A 19,135-nucleotide genomic window follows, 5' to 3' on the forward strand; every position below is an offset into this window, starting at 1 on the left:
ATTGTTAAATGCGAAGCTGCCACAGGGCCAAGTAACACTAGCCTGACAGTGCAGAAGTTGCACCAAGGGCTGCCGCCTTGAGGATCCCTGCCCTGCAGCCATGCCCTGTGCCCGTTCCCGGTGGCTCCCCTTCGCTACCTGCTTTCATTTTCCGCCGCTTATGGCAACAGCTCGTGTGCTCCTCTTTCTCCCGCTCTATCAAGTACTCTCCAGTCTGGTACTTCCAGCTTTTCTGCCTCCTCCTCTTCTTCCTCTTGATGTGGCCGCTCTCCTCCTCTGCCTCCTTACGGCTCCACAGCTGCCGAGTGGCGTCCACTTGCCACGGCATCCCCTGACTCTTGCGCGAGTGGAAACTGCTCTTCTCTGACCGCGACCGCTCTCCGTCTTTGCAGCCGGAGTGGGGGGAGAGGCGGTGGGATTTTCTCAGCCTGCGATGCCTCAGGGCAAGCTCATCCTCTCCCTCGACATTCTCTTCTTCCTCTTCCACCAGCGGTAGAATCTCCTGGCCACACTCCTCCAACATGTTAACAGAAGAGCCTCCCATGCTTCCTACAGGAAGAAGGAAAGGAAAGGACCCCCTCGCTCTTCAATCAGAATTAAGCACTACACCTCGGGATCTCAGCTTTAGCAACAGCTCCCTCTTTCGTGCCCCTATTTTCCCTCTCGGAATCCCCTAATATATAATTCATTTCACAAGTAACAACAACAAAACAATTAGCAAATCCAGATGCTGATTTTCCTTCAAAATTCACTCTGAGGAAGAGACCAGTGCAACTCAAAAACCTGCACACTTGGTTTCAAAATTAAATTGACCCAAAGTACAGATATTGCTTGTCTCTTTCTGCATGGTTGTTTAGGGACTGGGGGACCGAGGCAGCTAAGCTAAGAAGATTTCACACAACACACAAGCATATGTTTCAGACAGACCACAACCCCCTGAAAAAAAGCCAGGTTCCCCTCCCCCAGGTCGAATGAATCAGCCACTCACCTGTCTGGCTGCGTGTCCGGCTGCTCAGCACCACAGGAATGAAGTCCCGGAAACTGTTCTTTGATTTCTTCTCAACGAAAGCTGAGGAGGATTGTTTGGTTGGGGAGAAAGAAAAGGAAAAAGAAGAGAGCTCTGAAAACTAAACTGCCATCTGGAAAAATACAACTATTGGTCCAGGGAAGCTGTGCATCCTCTGTCCTGCCCCCATCCCCAGAGGAGATCTTAGCCACAAGCAGGTGTGAAGCTGGGAAAGTGAGCCCACAAACCCAAAAGGGGGTTTTCAGACACACAACTCGAGATTAGGGAACAACAGATCAAACTGTGCATGGGTTCAGTCGTTCAGTCTGCTCTGTCCCACTTCCACATTAATTGGAAAATATACTTTAAATTTTTCATTTCTATCCCGCCCTTCCCGCCCACATAAAATACACATTTAAAACGTATTTTAGTACCCCCCCCCAGGTGCAAAACCCAAAGGACAGTTGTGTTCTGATTTGCATTATCATCAGCTTGTACCCCCATGCCCAGCTCAACAGGCACGTGGTCCTGCCGTGGTTGCACAAACAAAAACTGAGGTAGAGGAAATTGCAATAAAACAAAATAAAAACCTGCATCCAAATTGTCTAATAGGCTTGATGTTTGTTAAACCTTTGCTTACACATATTTTGCTTCCTCACAAGAAAGGAAAATGCTAGGCACGCTACTGTATTTTAAGGAAACAAGCCAGAAATTCAGAGAACGGGCCTCATATACCCCAGTGAGGATGGACAGAAACCCCTCACACTGCAGGTAGCTGCTCTGCCCTTTAAGGGGGGGCTCACTCCCATTTCGATCCCTCTCTCAAGAGATAGGCAAAGATGGGCCGTGCCCAGCAGAGAGAGACCCAGCGTAGGAGAGTCTTCCATGGATGTTGGACACTTTTAGGAAAGGTAATTGCCAGAGCCCAGACCTGGCTCCTGTACCTTCTTCGCAGCTGTGCCCATGATGCCCTGGAGACGCCTTCCGGCGCTTGCGCTTGGCGCGGGGGCTGCCATGCTCCTTCGTGGAGCCCGACCGGCTCTCTTGCTTGCTGACCTCGTGGGAGCTGTGGTACTTCCGCCACTGTGGACACAGAAGAGACACACTGGCGGTGAGAGGAAGTGAGAGGTCTTTGCCAGGTTTGTTCCACGTTATTTTTTCCCCACATTTGTACCCCACACCTCCAGCGCTCCCATGTCCCCAATCTGCTTAGTAGGTAAAAAAATAAATAAATAAAATTAAAACCTGGGAAAATGGAAAAGGTCTTAGCTGGTGATGAAATGACATCAAATCAGGTGCCACCTGGGGGAAGTGTGTGTGTGTGTGTGTGTGTGTGTGTGTGTGTGTGTAGGAATACCTGAAAAGGTCTCTCACTGCCCTTATTGCCATTCACTTAGCCTTTGAAGGGCAGGTCACCTCAGAAAGGCTACAGAAGTGAACTTCAGTCACAGTGGTAGGGAGGAAGACAGTCTAAGAGATAATCTGGGTTCCAAGCCATGCAAGAGCTTTAAAATGATAAGCACGGGCCACTTTGAACTGAACTCTGAAAGGAATCAGCAGCCAGGCCGTGGCTTCTTAATGGCTGCGTCTCAATCAAGCAGCTGCTGGCAACAGAACATGCACTTGGGGCAATTAAAACAGACTTGCCCTAAGCCATATGACACAGCCAAGTGCCTCTGAGCCTCTTCTGACGTCACATGCTCCATCTAGCTGCACGAAGAAACCTCTGACGCAAATAAAGTCAAACCCAGGAAAAAGCCCAAGGCATTCTGATAAGGCTGGAACCACCAGACAAAACTAGAAACGCTTTCAAGACCACATCTGGGATTCACACATCAGCCTCACCTCCAACTAGTGTGTTACACAGAGATTCAACCTGGCTACAGTTTTTTAGAGGACAAACTACATTTTAAAATGTAACATCAGAGGCATTTTGTCATGTAATTATTTTCCCTGGATCCGTTCTGTCTGTTAGCTAAGATACAGCGAAAATAAGAAACTGAATAAAAAATAACCAACCAGGACGTTTGTGTTAACAATGGACACTGATCCTAATAGTGCTCTCGTGCATCAAGCAAGCACCTCTTACGAGGGAGAGTCACAAAATAATTTAAGATGCACAGTGTTATCACATGAAATTACTGGTTCTGTCTGCTGTCCAGGCAAGATTCTCTTCTTCCTGTAGTATTGGAAGCAGCTCTGCAGGACTTCCAACATCTTTCAAGTTCAACTTTCCTAGTTCATCTTTTTCCTTGTCCTCAGCAAGAGATTAGTCCTCCCTGAGGACTCCCTAACCCTCAGCCCAATCTCACCCTTGCCACCCCTCAGATGCTGCTCCAGGAAACACTGGGTGTGAGCCCTGTTTTCACATCAGGGCAAGTCACTCACCTTGCGGGTGTGCAGGTTCTGGCTGTCCGATTTGCAGGGGGCCTGAGATTCCTCACTGCCCCTGCACTTCTGCTTCTTGTGGGTCAGGCGCTCTGGCCCATCATGCTGCCGCTTGGACTTGCAGGGGAAGCCCTCCTCAACCTTGATGTGGGCCACCCCCTTGAGCTTGGCTTTCGGAGGGCTTCTTGAGGCAGCCCCAGCATGCAGACAAGTGGTGGAGGTGATCAGCACCTCTGGCTCCACCTGTTCCTTCTTCACGCGGCTGAGATCAACCTGGTGCACGCTGCGGAGAGGGACTTCTGCCGCCGGCTGATCCCGAGATGCGTTGCTGCACTTCCGGTCCTTGCGCTTGCTCCCTGGGAGAGGCGTCTCAGACGTCGTCCGCACGCTTGGCTGGCTAGCTAAGGAAAGGCCGTGAGATAGGTAGGCAGTCAAGACCTGGTTTTTAGGCTTGGCATCCCCGGGGCGCTTGCGGCTGCAGCCCTCTGGGGGAGCTTTGGGCTGCGGGGTGGCCTCTGCTGCTAAGTCAGCCTCGAGTCTGTCGGAGTCGTATTTTGGGATGAGACCCTCGGAGCCCCTTGCGTCTGGGAGGCTGGTCTGAAGAGCTGGTGAGATGCACAAAGGGCTGGCTGTGTTTGGCAAGGCTGCCTTACAACCCTTGCCCTGAGAGGGGGCTTCGGGGGGCTTCTGGACCACAGCGGAGGACTCTATCAGCTGCACACCAGGGAACGTGGCCAGCTCGCCTGCGCCAGCTGGCTTGCAGGGGGCAACTTGACTCGGGCACAGCTGCCCGGCTGCCGAGATGCCGATGGAAAGCAGAGGGCCCTGATGATAAGGCGACCACCCCACGGGCAGCAGCTGGGGGCTGGCAGGCTTCCCGTTGACTGAGCACCGAGGGTAAACGCTTCCCTGGCTGGGGCTCCAAATGGCCAGCTCCTTTGAAGGGTGCAACTGGGTCCCTGGGACACCCCGGCCACGAAGGAGCTGCCTTGCGGGGTCAGGCGGCTCCTCTCCACCACTCTTCTTCCCAGGAGGCAGCCCACCACTGCGAGGCTCTCCCTGGTCAACAATGGAAATGAGCTCCTGCTTGGCGAGATGGCGGGAGTCCCTGCCAAGGCCGGAGCCAGAATCCTTGCCCAGCAGCACGGAAGCTGGGACTGGGTTGGCCACCCCAACGTAGGTGCCTGGGATGGTGCTGATGAGAGCAGTCGAGTTCTTCACCCAGGAGCCCTGCTCCCCATTGCGGAGGAACTCCGGGAAGATGACAAAGGGTGAAGCGGTGCCTGGGCCGCCAATGGCCTGAGCCACCCGCTGAGGTTTTGAGAAGACTGTGGTGAGCAGTGCTTTGCCACTGGTGTGCACCGGGGTCAACACAGGCATCGGGGGCGTCTTGCGCTGGCTCGGAGGAGGCAGCTTCTGGCGGTTTGACTTGGCGGAAAGGTCAAGGGGCATCTCGCTGCATTCCGGGGAGACCATCTCACGCTCCAGCTGTGGGGGGGATTTCAGCGGGGAGATGGAGGCCAGGACACCCGAGGGCAGCTGTTCCGGGACTGCCGGGGCCCTGGCGAGCACGCTGGCGGTGATTGACAGCGGGACAGTGCTGGCACCTGCTGCCGCCGAGGCAGGCGTGCTGGGCGAGAGGTCCGAGCCATCGACAGCAGAGGAGGGTCCAGTGACCGCAAGGGTGCTGCTCTCCCCTGACGGGGCAGGGCAGTTCAGCTGGCTTGTCTCCACAGGCGCCACTTTGGGATCTGCAGCCAAAGCCCTGGCCACGGAGAAGGCATACGGGTAAGAGCGCAGCTCAGAGGGGGCGAGAAGACTAGGCAGGCAGGGGTCTTGTGGGAAGGAGGGTATGACAGGCAGGGCAAGGGCCGACGGGACCCCGAGCGGGCTCGGAAGAGGTGGGAGGTAAACCAGGGGCTGGCTGGGGGCGAGGACTGCTCCAGGTGGGAAGGAGAGGGCCATTTTTTGCATAGCAGGGGCCTGAGAAGTGGAGAAACAGACGCTTTTCAAGGTGAAGGTGGCTGGGGCAGAGGTCAAAGTGCTGCAGCTGTTGGTGGCCGTGGCGGCGGCAGCTGTGGTGGTAGCTGTCAGGGTTGTGCCAGCAGCTGGGGTGCTCTTCTCCTTTGCTGAATGCTCGCTCTCCAGAGCCTTTGGGCAAGCAGGGGAGACCTCTGCCGCCTCCTTAGCAGACGGCCGTGCACAGTCCGGGCTGCCGCTGCTCTCTGGGCTTGTGAGTCCGCCCTCCCTAACTTTGCCTGGGTTGGCATCGCCGCCCTTCAAGGCCTTCTCAGCACAGTCTGGCTCACAGGGCTGCTCCTTAAGTGTAGGTCCGAGTTCCTCCTCCACGATGCCCTCTGCCTCAAACCCTTGGGCACTGCCGCCGCTACTCGAAACTGCCGTGAGCTCCACCTGCAGCAACGAGGGAAGGCAACTGCGTCAATAACATTACTGTATAAGCACGTTGCTGGTGTTTCACATGCAAATTATATCAGGAATCCTAAAACAGGTTAGAAATCAGTTTTATTGTCTTGGTAGGGAACCAAGGCAGAGTGACTCGTCTAAGGCTACCTGGAATCAACAAGGGTGACCCACACCTCCAGCTGGTACGCCGGGTGAGACCCTATCTCCCTTCAGACTGTCTCACAAAAGTAGTGTGTGCCCTGGTTATCTCCCGCTTGGACTACTGCAATGCGCTCTACATTGGGGCTACCTTTGAAGGTGATTCAGAAACTACAACTAGTCCAGAATGCAGCAGCTAGACTGGTGATTGTGAGTAGCTGCCAGGACCATATAACACCAGTCCTAAAGGATCTTCATTGGCTCCCAGTCCATATCTGAGCACAATTCAAAGTATTGGTGTTGGCTTTAAAGCCCTAAACGGCCTTGGTCCAGTATACCTGAAGGAGCGTCTCCACCTCCATCATTCAGCCCAGACACTGAGGTCCTCCTCCAAGGGTCTTCTGGTGGTTCCCTCACTGCAAGAAGCGAAGTTACAGGGAACCAGGCAAAGAGCCTTCTCTGTAGTCGGGCCCACCCTGTGGAACGCTCTCCCAGCAGATGTCAAGGAAATAAACAACTATTTGACTTTTAGAAGACATCTGGAGGCAGCCCTGCTTAGGGATGTTTTTAATTTTGATGTTTTAGTATGTTCTGATATATGCTGTAAGCCGTCCAGAGTGGCTGGGAAAATCCAGTAAGATGTGCAGGGTATAACTATTATTATTATTATTATTATTATTATTATTATTATTATTATTATTACCACCACTTAGCAATTTCATGGCAAAGGCAAAAGTTGAACTGAGAACTGTCCAGTTCATATTCTGGTTTGTTTGTTTTAATAGCCACTATGCAACATTTGTTCGAAGAAAGCAACATAAGAATCCCTTTCCTGCTTCATCAGATCAAAGGTCCCTATTTGTTCCCAATATCTGGTGCTCGGGGACAGACTGTCTCAGCACATGGAGGTTCCATTTAGCTATCCTGGCTTAAGAAGCAGCAATATCCTTTTTGTACCAGGTTCAGATGACTGGCCCATCTAGCCCAGTACTGTCTTCTTTGACTGGCAGCAGTTTCTCAGGGTCTCAGGCAAGAGTCCTTCCTAGAACCTGCAACCTGATCCTCTGGAGTTGATGTGGATTGAGTCTGGGTCTATACACATGCAAAGCAGCTGCTCTACCTCTTGGTCAGGGGGTAAACAGCCATCAACAAATCTCTCCTCCTCCTTCATGAATGTGCCAACACCCTTTATATAAAAAAGTCACCCAAGTCCATGGCCGTCAGTCCACCCTGTGGCAGCCCATTGCATTTGAGCTGGCCAGATAATTAGCCACTTAGGCCCTCTGTATCTCGACAAGAGCCAAAGCTTCCTCCCCTAGGTACAGCCACTAAGCTGCCCTTACCTTGGAAAAGCTGCTGCCAGTGCAGAAGTCAGGGGAGCCCAGATGCTGGGAGTTGCTGGTGTTGGTTTCTTCATCAGAAAGTGGGGCTCTCCTGTTGCAGGAAGAAGGGAAAGAATTGTGAAGCTGAAGCAGGGGGCTTCGTCAGACAGATGCAGTTCATGAGTCATACACAGCTCATGCTTGTCCTAAAGGATGTGCAAGCAAGGCAAGATTGGCTTCCCAACCTTCAGCAGTAGGCCTGTATAACTTAAGAGAAATTCAGAATCACTGAATGCTTCAATCTTGGTCTCTAGGTGTTGCTGGACTAAAACTCCCATCATGCAAAACCAGTTTAGCCAAGAGACAGGGATGATGGGAGCTGTAGTCCTGCAATTTCAGGGAAGCCAAGGTTGAAGAACACTAACAAAGCCATAACAAGGGACAGACAACAGCTCCCTTCCAAGACCTTTTTCTACCTGTTCACCTCGATTCGTGTGGCACCCACCCCCAAATCTATGCTGTTTTGGGTCCAGGGCTGCAGCTTCCCAAACTTTATCACCGAGGATGATGGAAGTAAACTTGTGAAGTAGCAGGTGAGATTGTGGCCAAAGTTAGTGGGGGGGGGGAGAAGAGGCCAAGGGATCCCCCTTCCATCCACCTTCCCCCCTGAGATCCCTCACCTCAAGCTTCCCAGACTTTCCACAAATTCTCTCATATCTCAACCATGGAGAAAACCAGCATCAAATACCCCACATTATCCACTTGGCCTGACCTCAATCCCCTTCTCTACTTAAAGAGTTCTGAGTGGAGCCTGGCCACGTTTTTAGAAAGTAATCTTGCTTTCCCTTCCACCCCAACATTTTTGGGAGAGGTAGAGCAGCACTATCTCTTCGAAAACATGTGGTTAGTGGTGGTGCTGTCAGGTAATTTCAGGCTGCATACACGCTATAAATTTAAAGCAAGTGACTTTCTTCTAAGAATCCTGGGAGCTGTAGTCTACTCCTCACAAAGCTGCAATTCTTGGCAACTAAAAACGACCTACAGTTCCCAGGATCCTTTGGGAGAAAGCATATGCTTCAAATGAGCTTCAGATTTATGGTATATACACATCATGAAACACTGTCTTGCTGGGGGCAGCGGGGAACTTTTGCTAGTTATTATGTGCATTACATCACTTCAAAAATGTGGAAAGCCAGTCCTGCTGCATTTGGGACCCCTCCTGCTCCTTTTGCTAAGGAGTGGGGCTCTGAACATGCATCTCCAAACCCTACCCTGACAGCACCACTGCATACGAGAGACTCAGAGAGGTGACTGTGATCATGTAGGAGTGATTTGTCCCCCTTTGCCTCTGCTGGTGATGCATACGGCTACAGGTGAAATTTCATACAACTTGCACAAATTCAAAGGATTCAGCAAAGCTTCTCCATTCAAACCTGATGCATTGAAAGTTTCTGATTTTAGCTTAAAAACTACCATCCTAATATAGATCTCGCAATATTGAGTACTACTTGGCCAAATTCATACTTTAAACTAATGATGATAATGATAACAAGAACATATTATTATTATTATTATTATTATTATTATTATTATTCAATGTACCACTTAATGACAAAAAAGCTCGATACCATGTGATGCAGTGGTTAGAGCAGACTAGGAAAGAAGAGAGACCCAGGTTAAAACCTCTGCTCAGCCATGAGGCTCCCTGGGTGACTTTGGGCTGATCACTCTCTTTCAAAGTAGCCTACCTCACAGGGTTGTTGTGAGAATAAGCAACGGGGGGAGAGAAGAACCACAAGTTACTTGGAGGAAAGGATAAAACCTTCATTATTATTAAACAACAAAGCCACACACATCCAGCAAAAAAGAGAGAGTTAAAATAATTAACAGAGATCGTAAAATGTGCTGGCTGGTGCTGATCTGAGCCGCAGTCAGCACATCTGGTGCGTACCAAGATAGCTACTTTAAAGCAGTAGTCTTCCAGCTTTTTCAGACCCAGGAACTTCCTTTAGCTCAATCATACATATGCTGACCCATTTATTATTTTTCTTATCATATATTTGTATGGTTGCAGAGCTACTGTTTTGACCCACTGTAGATAAGTAGTGGGTACCTGGTGCAACAGTTGAAGGCTGAAGTCTGGTGCAGGGAGCTTGTTGGAACTTGTGTCCCTGCAGATGTTGCTGGACTGCAATTCCCATAAGCCCCCAGGCCACAATCAGGAATGGGGGGAGTTGTAGCCCAGCAAAGTCTGGAGGGCCACAGGTTCCCCAGCCCCACTCCAGAGTCTCTTTGCCTAAATCACACCCTACAAATTAAGTCAGCTGAACTGCATTTCTGCAAACTGGAGGACACCCCTTTTCCCAGCATCCTCTAACAAGGAACCCGACCACCTCACACACACCAGCTGCCCAACCTCTTCCCTCCCGGCCTGTGGAGGCCACACGCACCTCACCTCTCTTCGCTGAGGCCACACATGCGAATCCGTTCAGCGCCAGTCCAGTTGTGCACCCCGCTGTAGAGAGGCGCTGCAGAGATCATGACAGCCGCTCAGTGCCAGCCAGTCTCAATCCTGTCACAGGCTCTGCCTATTGAAAAAAACCAACGAAACACAAAGCATTAGGGCCAGATTTGACAGTTGCTGTTTTCAGCTTCCAAGGGGCAGCTCAGACAGATGAAGAGCGGGGGGCAATCACACTGACCCTTGGCTAAGGTGGGGTGCTGCCATACACAAAGTTAGGCTGTAGGCAAGGGCATCTGCAGAATTTTTTTTGGGAAGGTGGAGTTAAAACACCAAAAAGGGGAAAGCAAGCTAACCTCTCTGCCGCACAAAATGAGAATAATTAGTTCTTGTACTTTTTTGCCTGGTATCTCAGGCTTGAAACTTAGCTTGTTTAAAATGAAAAGTGGGGAATCTGGGAGTTATGGTTCATGGGGTGCAGGGTTGTCTCCTTTGTGGATGTCTATGGCTGGAGGAAGCATGGAGCACTGCAGGAGAAGAAGTGCACAAGGCAAAGGCACACATGTCAGCTTGAAATTCCTTGAGCGGAGTTCTGTTCAGATAAAGAGTCATTTCCTCTCCGCACTGAAGCACTGCCAGGCAATTAATTAGCAAAGCAATTCTCAGTATAGCTATGCAAGACATGAGCTGTTGAATTTCCAGACTGGGGCCAGAGTGGGAAGACCATACAGGGATTGTGGGAAACCCAAAGAGGGGAGTACTGTAACTTCTCACAATGAGGAGAAGTTAGAACAAAACACAACACCAAGGGGAAATTCAAAGTCACTAGGAAGCTGTGTGGTGTAGTGGTTAGAGCTTGAGACGAAGGAGTCCCAAGTCCAAATCCCAATTACCCATGAACCTTGGGCCCATCGTCATGTATTAACCTAACCTACTTTACAGGGTTGTTGTGAGGACAAAAATTGGGTAGGAAGGAGCATCATCTATGCCACCAAGATCTCCTTGGAGGAAAGATGGAGGATGAATGCAGTATATGAAATAAAGGGGGGGGGGGAGAGAGAGAGAGATGAGGGAAGCAAGTGTGAACTCCTTTGCCCATGTTGTTTCATGTACCGACCGTATCAGTGCTTTATATAGTTATCAAAGAGCTTGCAGATGTGTGGGGGACTTAACGTGCAAATTCAGAGGGCGAGAAGAAAGCAAAGTACCATACAAAATGGGAGGCGGCGCTGGGGGAGAAGCAGAGAGCACAGATGGGACAGGATCTCCACGGACGAAAGATGCCAAAAGCAGAGGCCAAGGCTACACGGGCAGCCGTGCGTTTGCCGAAAGCGCAAGGAAGGATGGGGGTCAACAGCAGAGGCACGAAGGCCCCTTGAAGGATGCAGCAACAGAAACGGACATTGTTGAGTGCATTCTTTTTTTGTTGTTCCCAGGGAGGATGTGGGACGTGAGCCAGGCAGAACCATTCCCAGGGAACAGAGAAAAGGGGAGAGCAGGAATCCCTCGCAACCAGGAGAAAAAAACCCAGGGATTGAAAATTGGGTAGAGGGGGGAAAAAGAGAGAGAAAGAGGGGGGGGGGCATAGAAACACACACTCCAAACTAGGCAGTACAAGCGCAAGTTCCCAAGGAACTACGAGGAGTTCCCTTCTGGGCAGGCAGCACGTAGAGAGGTGCCAAGTGCAGAGAGAATTCCACAAAGGAATTTGCAGAAGTGCCCTCGACCAAGCCCACTGAGAAGCCACCCTGATGGCAAGCACCCCTTCTTGGAGTCAGGAGCCTTGAGAAGCAGCAAGCACCTTCTTTCCCAATCCTCAGTATGCCACTCCCTCAGCAGGAAGCTAGCCATGTACACCTCTTGGGGTCCTATAATGTCATCTTGTGTAGCCTGGCAAATTAGCATGACCCAAAGCTCCCTCTCTGCCCATCTACAGTGAACCATTACAACAAAACAGAGGCACCAGGAAAGCAGCTCGAGCCTACAAATGTTTACTCAGAAGTTGCCCTGCTTTCGGCACAGCTGAGGCTAACTGTGAAGAGGATGCTGCAATCTGTAGGGTCTTCCAAATTTAGTAAACACCTTAGCAATGGAGTTTTGAATATAGCTCTCATGAGAAAGGGGAAAGCTGCCTCCCACTTTGCCTGTTTTCTCCATTCCCCTGCCTCAGCTGCCTTTTTCAGAAGCCTGTTCCAATTGCCAGAGATGAATCCAATTCGGAACCCATGCAGAAATGCTTGCTGTTTTCCTGTTTCATTCCAAAGTTATTCAATACAGGAAAGATCATCGCCTGGGAGTGCTACACTTGGTCCAGGATGCTGAGGGCTGCTGGAAGCATAGAAGGGATTTTGGTAGCTTACCCATAGAACCAATTCAAAGCACAACTGCATATGCCATTTAAGCTTTTGCAGGGGTTAGTCCTGCAAGTCAGGGAGGGGCTGTGGATCAGCAGAGGAGCACCATGCTTTGCACGTGAAAGCTCCCAGGTCCAATCTCTGGCATCCCCAGGTAGGGCTTGGAAAGAGCCCAGCCCCAAATCCTGGAGAGCTGCTACCAGTCAGGAAATGGCCTGCTACTCATTCATCAATAGTTCTTGTAACCTGCCCTTCATCCCAAAGAGCAGCACAGGATGACTAACAACATAACATGAAAATAACTATATCACACAACTGCCTATCACTACAATAAACAGCACCATATAGACCCAACACCCTTTGGTCCCCACCCTACCCCAAACGCCAGGACAGATTAGTGAGTTTTAAATTTTGCCTGGATGTGACCAAAGTGGTGGATGATCCGACGATACTCAGGAGAGAATTGCATAAACAGGGGGCTGCCATGCTTCCTTTTACTGTATAAGGCAGCTTCCTATGTTCCAAAGTCCTGGTGCAACGGCAATAGAGTAATAGCTAGTCAAAACCTAATGGATGGGAGGTGAGGTCCGCCTTGCTGCAGAGAGGTGCAACTGTGCTCACACACCCCTTCCTAATGGTCAGGAAAGATGCAAGAGGGAGCTTGTGCTGGAACCAAGAGAAACTAGTCTCAAGATAGTCTGGAGGAACACCTTGGTCATCCATCTGCACAGGTGGGAGGAGAATTGCTCAAACAAACAAAAGGACTTCTCCAGATTTTTGTCCTCTTCAACCTGGTCAATTTCAGGGGGCCTCTTACAGGCTGTGGCATTAGAATTAAGGACCACTAGGCTTTCCATAGTTAAAACCATACTCAAGGCAGCTTACAACATGAAAAATATTACATAATTACAAACATAGCAAAAGTAGCTATAAACAATAAAAAAAGTCTGAAAGTACACAACTGAACTAAACAATTTCCACAACGTACCTCATCAGTGAAGTCATGAGCGCCAGCCATTGCACTCACACAACCACATTCCAGACAGCACTCTAAATAGCAATCCCTTACCCAGCTGAGCAAAGAATTTAAAATTTCCCAACAACAATATGGTTCCATCAGTGTTTTTCAGGAGGGATGGGGGTGATGGTGACTGCAATACCCTTTCAGAAAAGAAGCAGTTCCTCAAGGGAAAATGCCCTGATCCTGTGCAAGAGATGAGCCACAGCAGCACATTTCTGGGTCTTCAAAATAAACATGTGAAAAGGAATTCCAACCCCAGATGGAACTCAGTGGGTCATCTAATACAATCTCAGTGTAATCTCAGTCAAATGTAGTTGGTACAAGTGTCAACCTGGACCTGGAAAACCCATGTCTGAGTCCATGTTAAGTCATGAAGCTCACTGCAGGACCTTGGCTTAGTCACTCATCCTCAGCCTGTGCTACCTTGCAGGGCTGTTGTGAGAATAAACTATGATAACCCTCATGCATATTGCCCATAACTCTTCCTAGCAAGAGCAGGATACAAACATGATTGATGGTAACAATAAATTACCTCCTACCCTAGGAGACAAGATCTCTTAGATGACATCCAGGAAAGACAGGAAGTTAACTCCATTGCATAACTGCTCTCCAAACTCCTTAAATCATTTTTAGTCTACATCTGTCATGGAAGTTCACTACAAAGCTAGGGAAATGGCAGAAGTTGGATTCCAGCACATAATTATACAAAATAGGGTGCACAGGACACCAATGTTATATAAATGCTGGTGCCTGGAAATTTTATGTATTTTCCAAAGTCTGGATTCAAACCCATTGCTTTTTGCTTTGTCCTCAGTAGAAATGATGTCTGATATCCCTAACTTTGCATAGATCTGTTCCTGCCCAGATCTGTTTTCTGCAGAACATGTATTTCATCCTGGATATCATGGTCTGAATTTTCTGCTGAAGGGTCCAGACATACTCTGAAGGGTGCCAAACAGGTGAAGGGGCCTCACAATGCTACTGGCTGGAACAGCAAGGAGGTCTCTTCAATAGAAGTGATTAGCTTAGTCCTAGCACAGAGGAAAGGGCAAAATTGGGACAAGGAAAAAAACCTGTGTGTTCTTGCCTAAGATGCCCTGAAACTCTGTCCTAGGGACAGATGGAAAAGAAAGAAGGAATAAAATACCAAAAAGGATGAAAATCTAAAGGAGACGGACAAAAAGAAGTGTCCAGAGAAATTGTTTTACAGTTTATGCATTTGTAAAAGGAGGGTTGATTTTTGCAAAATAAAATCCCCCAAAAGCAGGACACAAAAACTCCAGCAGTAAAGTTTCAAACCGCATGTTGCCTTAACTTATCTTACTTTAGAAAATAGCTAAATTTATTGTTTCCCTTGTTTCTTCTCCTCCTACACCATACTCCAAATGATCAAACACTATTTTATCTGGACAATGACAACACAAGCTTTTCTAGCCATAACACACCATTCACAGATTATCAACACCAGCTCTGGTTTTGGACAACATTTGGCTTCCATTTGACACAACAAAAGACAAGAGTCAGCTTTCCTGCTGTCCCTTGGAGATATTCTAGCCTTTTTTTTTTTTTAATGTCTCTCCCTTCACTTCCAAGTGGGCCGTTTGAATTTTACACTGAATGATCCAGAAAGCTCAAATCGCTGGTTGCCATAGGTGGCAATGGACAGGATAGGAACACTAATAATAATTCAGGTTTGTGCTTTAAGAGGCTCAAAGCACTTAAGATACATTATTTCAATAACTCATACAACAATCCTGTAAGTTAGGTCAATTTTATGATCCAGGATGGGTAGAAAAGCAAACAGCAGTTTTCCTAAGGGACAGAACTTCGTTCACGAAAGAACAGAATTTGAACTGGAGATTTCCTAAATTCAGTCTCAAAGCCCTTATATTAAACTTGCCTCAGAAAAATGACCATTAGTAATGGACAGATCTGCCCAAGTCTGTCCCTTTCCTTTCCACTGGCACCCAATCATAGGTCTGTTCTGTCCTATTTTGTGCAATTCTTTTTTAAAGATAGTGAAAAACTTGTACTTAAATTATATGCACTGCCCCAAAATATGTATTTTTCAATGCTTTCCAATGTATTTTCCACAAAAGATACATTTTACATGTGCTTTAACCATCAACAACACTTGTCTGTGCTCTTTTTGCGCACTAAAACTTCATTGCAAAATCCAGTTAAGAGCATTCTCTAATGAGGACTTGTGTTCCAATCCACAGACAAGTTTAGGACTGTTGAACTGGGTCAATACACTGCAAAACAAAAAACGAAAAAATGGACTGATTGAATTCCTCCTCCATCCCAAAAGACTACAGAGCAGAAACTGGAGAACCTATGGCTCGCCAGAAGTTGTTGAACTCTAGCTCCCATCAGCCCCAGCCAACACGGGCAATGGTCAGGGATGATGGGAGTTGTAGTCCAGTATGTTCTGGTGGGCCGCAGGCTTCCAACCTCTGCCACAGAGGAAAAACCAATGTCTGAATAAAGCTTTAGATGATGTTGAAACATATTTACTAAGAATCAGGGTAAAATTTACAACATACATATATACTGTATGTTATAAAGCCAAGGGCTTGTACAGCTTTGAGAGCTTCAGTGGCTACCACAAAAAGTCAAAATTGACATCTCTGCTGGTGCTTGCAGAGACAAAGGCCAAAAGGAAATGAGCTCCGTCAACAGTTAAAGGCCAGACGGATTAACAACATTTCTTATAGCTCTTGTGTTTTCAGGTCAGCCCTCCAGATGAAGAAAGAGGTTTATTCCCAACCTGCAATGTATTTAAATTAGTCTTTGACGGACACATAGTACATAAACAAGTATGCTCCTGAATCAAATTCCATATATGACATTTTTCTTTTTAAACATACTTTCCAGCCCCCACCCCATGAAAAACAGCAACCATTATGTAGGAAATAAATTCAGCTTGCAAAAGTTGCCAAACCTTTAGCAATATGGAAAAGATAAAGTTACTCTATTTACTTTTGCTGTACCTTATAACGACCTGGAAATCTTGACGTTGAGAACTTAAGCGAAGCAAGGAGTCCGCACTGGCAACCTGCAATTAAGCACACAAGACTTCTGAGAGTGTACAGAGTGCCTCTTTCTTATGAAGTGAGAGAGAACACAGCTCCCATTCTACACATCCAGGTTGAAGGAACAAAGTTTCTAGGCCTACAGTGGCTTGAAGTATGGTACTACTTTTAGAAACAAACCACCACTATACCCAGTGGAAGGCCTTATCACAGTAGTGTCAGCAACCACTTCCAACTGGCTTCAATAGAAGGCATGCATTTGGAGCGCAGGATCAGAGTGGAAGTCCCCATTTAAAACCAGCTCCTCTCCCTCACACTCTGCTTGCGAGTATGTATACAGAATAACTACCAAAGCAATCTTTGCCTGCACACCTGCTCATTCCCTTTTCTTAAGCGTGCGCGGCCAGGACAATGCACTCCTAAGCATGCAAAGACAATAATGCATCTCCACCGAAGCCAGGCACTTGCAAACTTTCCAACCGTCTCCAGGTAAAGCCTCTCTCTTACTCACACTGTGCAATGGCACAGAGAGAACGAACCATCACTCGCTTGCTCACTGCAGCCTGGCAAGGGAAGCCTCACCGTGGAAACCTGTCGCAGCTGCAGATTAACATCACGTTTCTAAAAAACACAAGTCAGGCTACCAAGACTGGGAAAAGCCTCCTCCAGACCCCAAGCACACACACATTGTCCAGCCGATGACGCGATGCCTGCAGCACATCTTCCCACCCCCACCCCGCAAACCACCCTCCATCCCCATTTCAGCTTCAAAAAACGTCCCATCCCTTCACTCTTCCCCGCTGCCACTGCCAGGCTCCGATTTTCTTGGCAGGCTGAGAACTACACGACAGTAAACATGCACAACGACTAGCTCCGGGGGCTGCCATTTGTGGGGCCAACCTGGAGGCAGAGCCCTGATTACAACAAATTGGATGGGGGGGGGTGTTGCTTATGTGTTACCTGGACAAGGCAAGGCAAGGCAAACTGGGATAGCATGCAAAGCCCTAACTCTATCCTCCTCGCCAACACAGACACACGGACATCTCTTGTGCTTTGCAAGCATTTTCAAGCTACCCTCCCACCGAGACATTGGATTTTAAAGGGCAGGCCCATTCCAAACGGGCTGGCCAGTTACACTGCAAAGATGCCAACCAATACTTCCCACTCTTCCAAATAGGGCAAAAGTTGTCCCCCTCTTTCTGAAAACAAGCTTATGCTCTCTTCCCTTCCTGCGGACACACTCTCTACCGAGACTCAGAGAAATCAACCTCCGGGAGAACGGGTCGCCTCCGTTCTGCCTTCAGCAGCCCATCTCTGCCTCCCGACCGTCTAACATTTGGTTACTCCTTCCGAGTTTAGCTCGCCGCCGCGCCGCGTTCCTCCTCTCCTTTTCCCCAGCGCACCACGATCTAGGCTGCCCGTCCCTTCGGGACCGTCACGGGCATCGCCCTTGTCTCTTGTTGGAGGGAGGGAGCGGGGTAGGGGAAAGAAAGAGGGAGGCGGCGGCGGCGGAAAACAGCAACCCAAGACGCCTGGAAGGAAGCAGACGGGAGGGACCAACCAAGCTTGAGTCTCTGCCATTCAGAAGTGTGTATGCCATTATCAGGTCTCTTCTATCGGCGGATCGCCCCGCAACGTGCGCCCGGAGTGGGTGGCCGCTGAATTATTCCCCCTCCTCGCTCAAAAAATTAAGCCCAGAATTTAGACGGGGTGGTGCAGCTCAGGCTCCCCATGCCGAAAGCTCACCGCACGCTCGGGATGCGCAGAGACTCGCGCAGACCACCGTATCCGCCACCGAATTCGCCAGGGCGAAAAGGGTGTCGACCCCCTCTGTCCGCTCCGTCGATGGAAGCAGAGGAGAAATGGAAAGAGAGAGTGAGGAAGAGGAGGGTGGCGGTGGTCGAAGTAGTGGGGGTAAGCCCAAGCACCCCTTGCTGAGAACAGAAAGTGAAATAATCTGCCTGCTAGCCTGAAGCGACGGTCGCTTCCTCCCTCGCCGTCGGGGCCGGAGCAGAAGCGGCCCTGCTGTCACCATCCTGTCCTGGACGGGACCTTACCGCGAAGGGAGGACGGGAGGGGGGGTCAGGAAGGGAGAGAAAAGGGCCGCGGTCCAAGGCCCGCTCCCCGTTTCCATGGAAACCTCACTCACACGCCGCCCCCCCTTCCCTCCCCGATGGCGACGGAGGCGGCGGGGAGGGGGGGGGGGAGAAGAGAAGCGGGCCCGGGAAAGGGAACCGCCGGGGACCGTCCACACGCACCTGCTCCCAAGGCGGGCCCCCGCCGGGGTACAAGGGACATTCGATCCCGATTCCCGAGGGAATCCAGCCAAGCGGAGCCGGAGGAGCACAAGGGCCGGCCAGCGCGGCTCCACCGATCAGCAGCGCAGCGCAAGGAACAGCGGCGGTGGCGGCACTGGCAGCGGCAGCCCGAGTGTGAGGACGAGAGCGAGCCGCCGCCGACTGCTGCTTGCTGCGGGGCCTGCCGGGAAGTGTAGTACGGTCGTCCGGCCGCCCCCACGCCCACCCCGAGCCGGGCCCTGCCCTGCGGACTACGCCTCCCAGGCTGCACCGCGGCGAGCCCTGCCCGTGCGGGAGGGGCGGTTTGCTCCGAGCCAGCCGAGTCCGGAGAGGGAAAGAAGGGGGGGTGGAGTGTTGGGGGGGTTGAGAGGGGGAGGGGCCTCGCGCCCTGCCCGGGGAGGGGGAGAGGCTGGGCGAGGGCGGGGGGCGAGGGCGGGGACCGTCCTCCACCCGAGGGGAGGGAGAGATAAGAAGGGGCGAAGGGGAGGAGGCGGCAGCTGCTGCTGCGCCTAGGCTCTTGCTCGCCTCCCCTCTTTCCACCCCCCCGGGGTTACCCATTCACACGCACAAAACCAAGTCCTCGGGTGGTACTGGGCACCCATCCCAAAAATATGCACTGTTAGCTGTCCACACCGATGAGGTCACGGGACTGGAGAGAGAAAAGAGGAGGGGTCGGGGTACATCAAACA

The 19,135-nt window shown here is 50.1% G+C and overlaps 1 protein-coding gene across 13 annotated transcripts in view; it reads right to left on the bottom strand.

Annotated features, from left to right (window-relative positions):
- The window catches only part of BCORL1 (BCL6 corepressor like 1), a 44,013-nt gene that overhangs the window by 10,652 nt on the left and 14,226 nt on the right, over nucleotides 1–19,135 (bottom strand). For 6 of the 13 annotated variants that reach the window (XM_081847852.1, XM_081847859.1, XM_081847850.1 and 3 more), the window contains 6 exons: nucleotides 9,734–9,866; nucleotides 7,300–7,390; nucleotides 3,395–5,806; nucleotides 1,951–2,089; nucleotides 989–1,069; nucleotides 139–549 (listed from right to left, as the gene is read on the bottom strand). In XM_081847852.1, coding sequence (XP_081703978.1) covers nucleotides 139–549; nucleotides 989–1,069; nucleotides 1,951–2,089; nucleotides 3,395–5,806; nucleotides 7,300–7,390; nucleotides 9,734–9,819 — 3,220 coding nt within the window. In that variant the 5' untranslated portion in view covers nucleotides 9,820–9,866. Of the gene's footprint in view, nucleotides 1–138; nucleotides 550–988; nucleotides 1,070–1,950; nucleotides 2,090–3,394; nucleotides 5,807–7,299; nucleotides 7,391–9,733; nucleotides 9,867–16,087; nucleotides 16,173–17,895; nucleotides 18,274–18,407; nucleotides 18,614–19,135 lie in introns of those variants that run through there. The other 7 variants (XM_081847855.1, XM_081847857.1, XM_081847849.1 and 4 more) reach the window with 7 other exon arrangements.

Source organism: Podarcis erhardii (genome assembly GCF_964252035.2).
Source record: "Podarcis erhardii genome assembly, chromosome: Z".
NCBI lineage: Eukaryota > Metazoa > Chordata > Lepidosauria > Squamata > Lacertidae > Podarcis > Podarcis erhardii.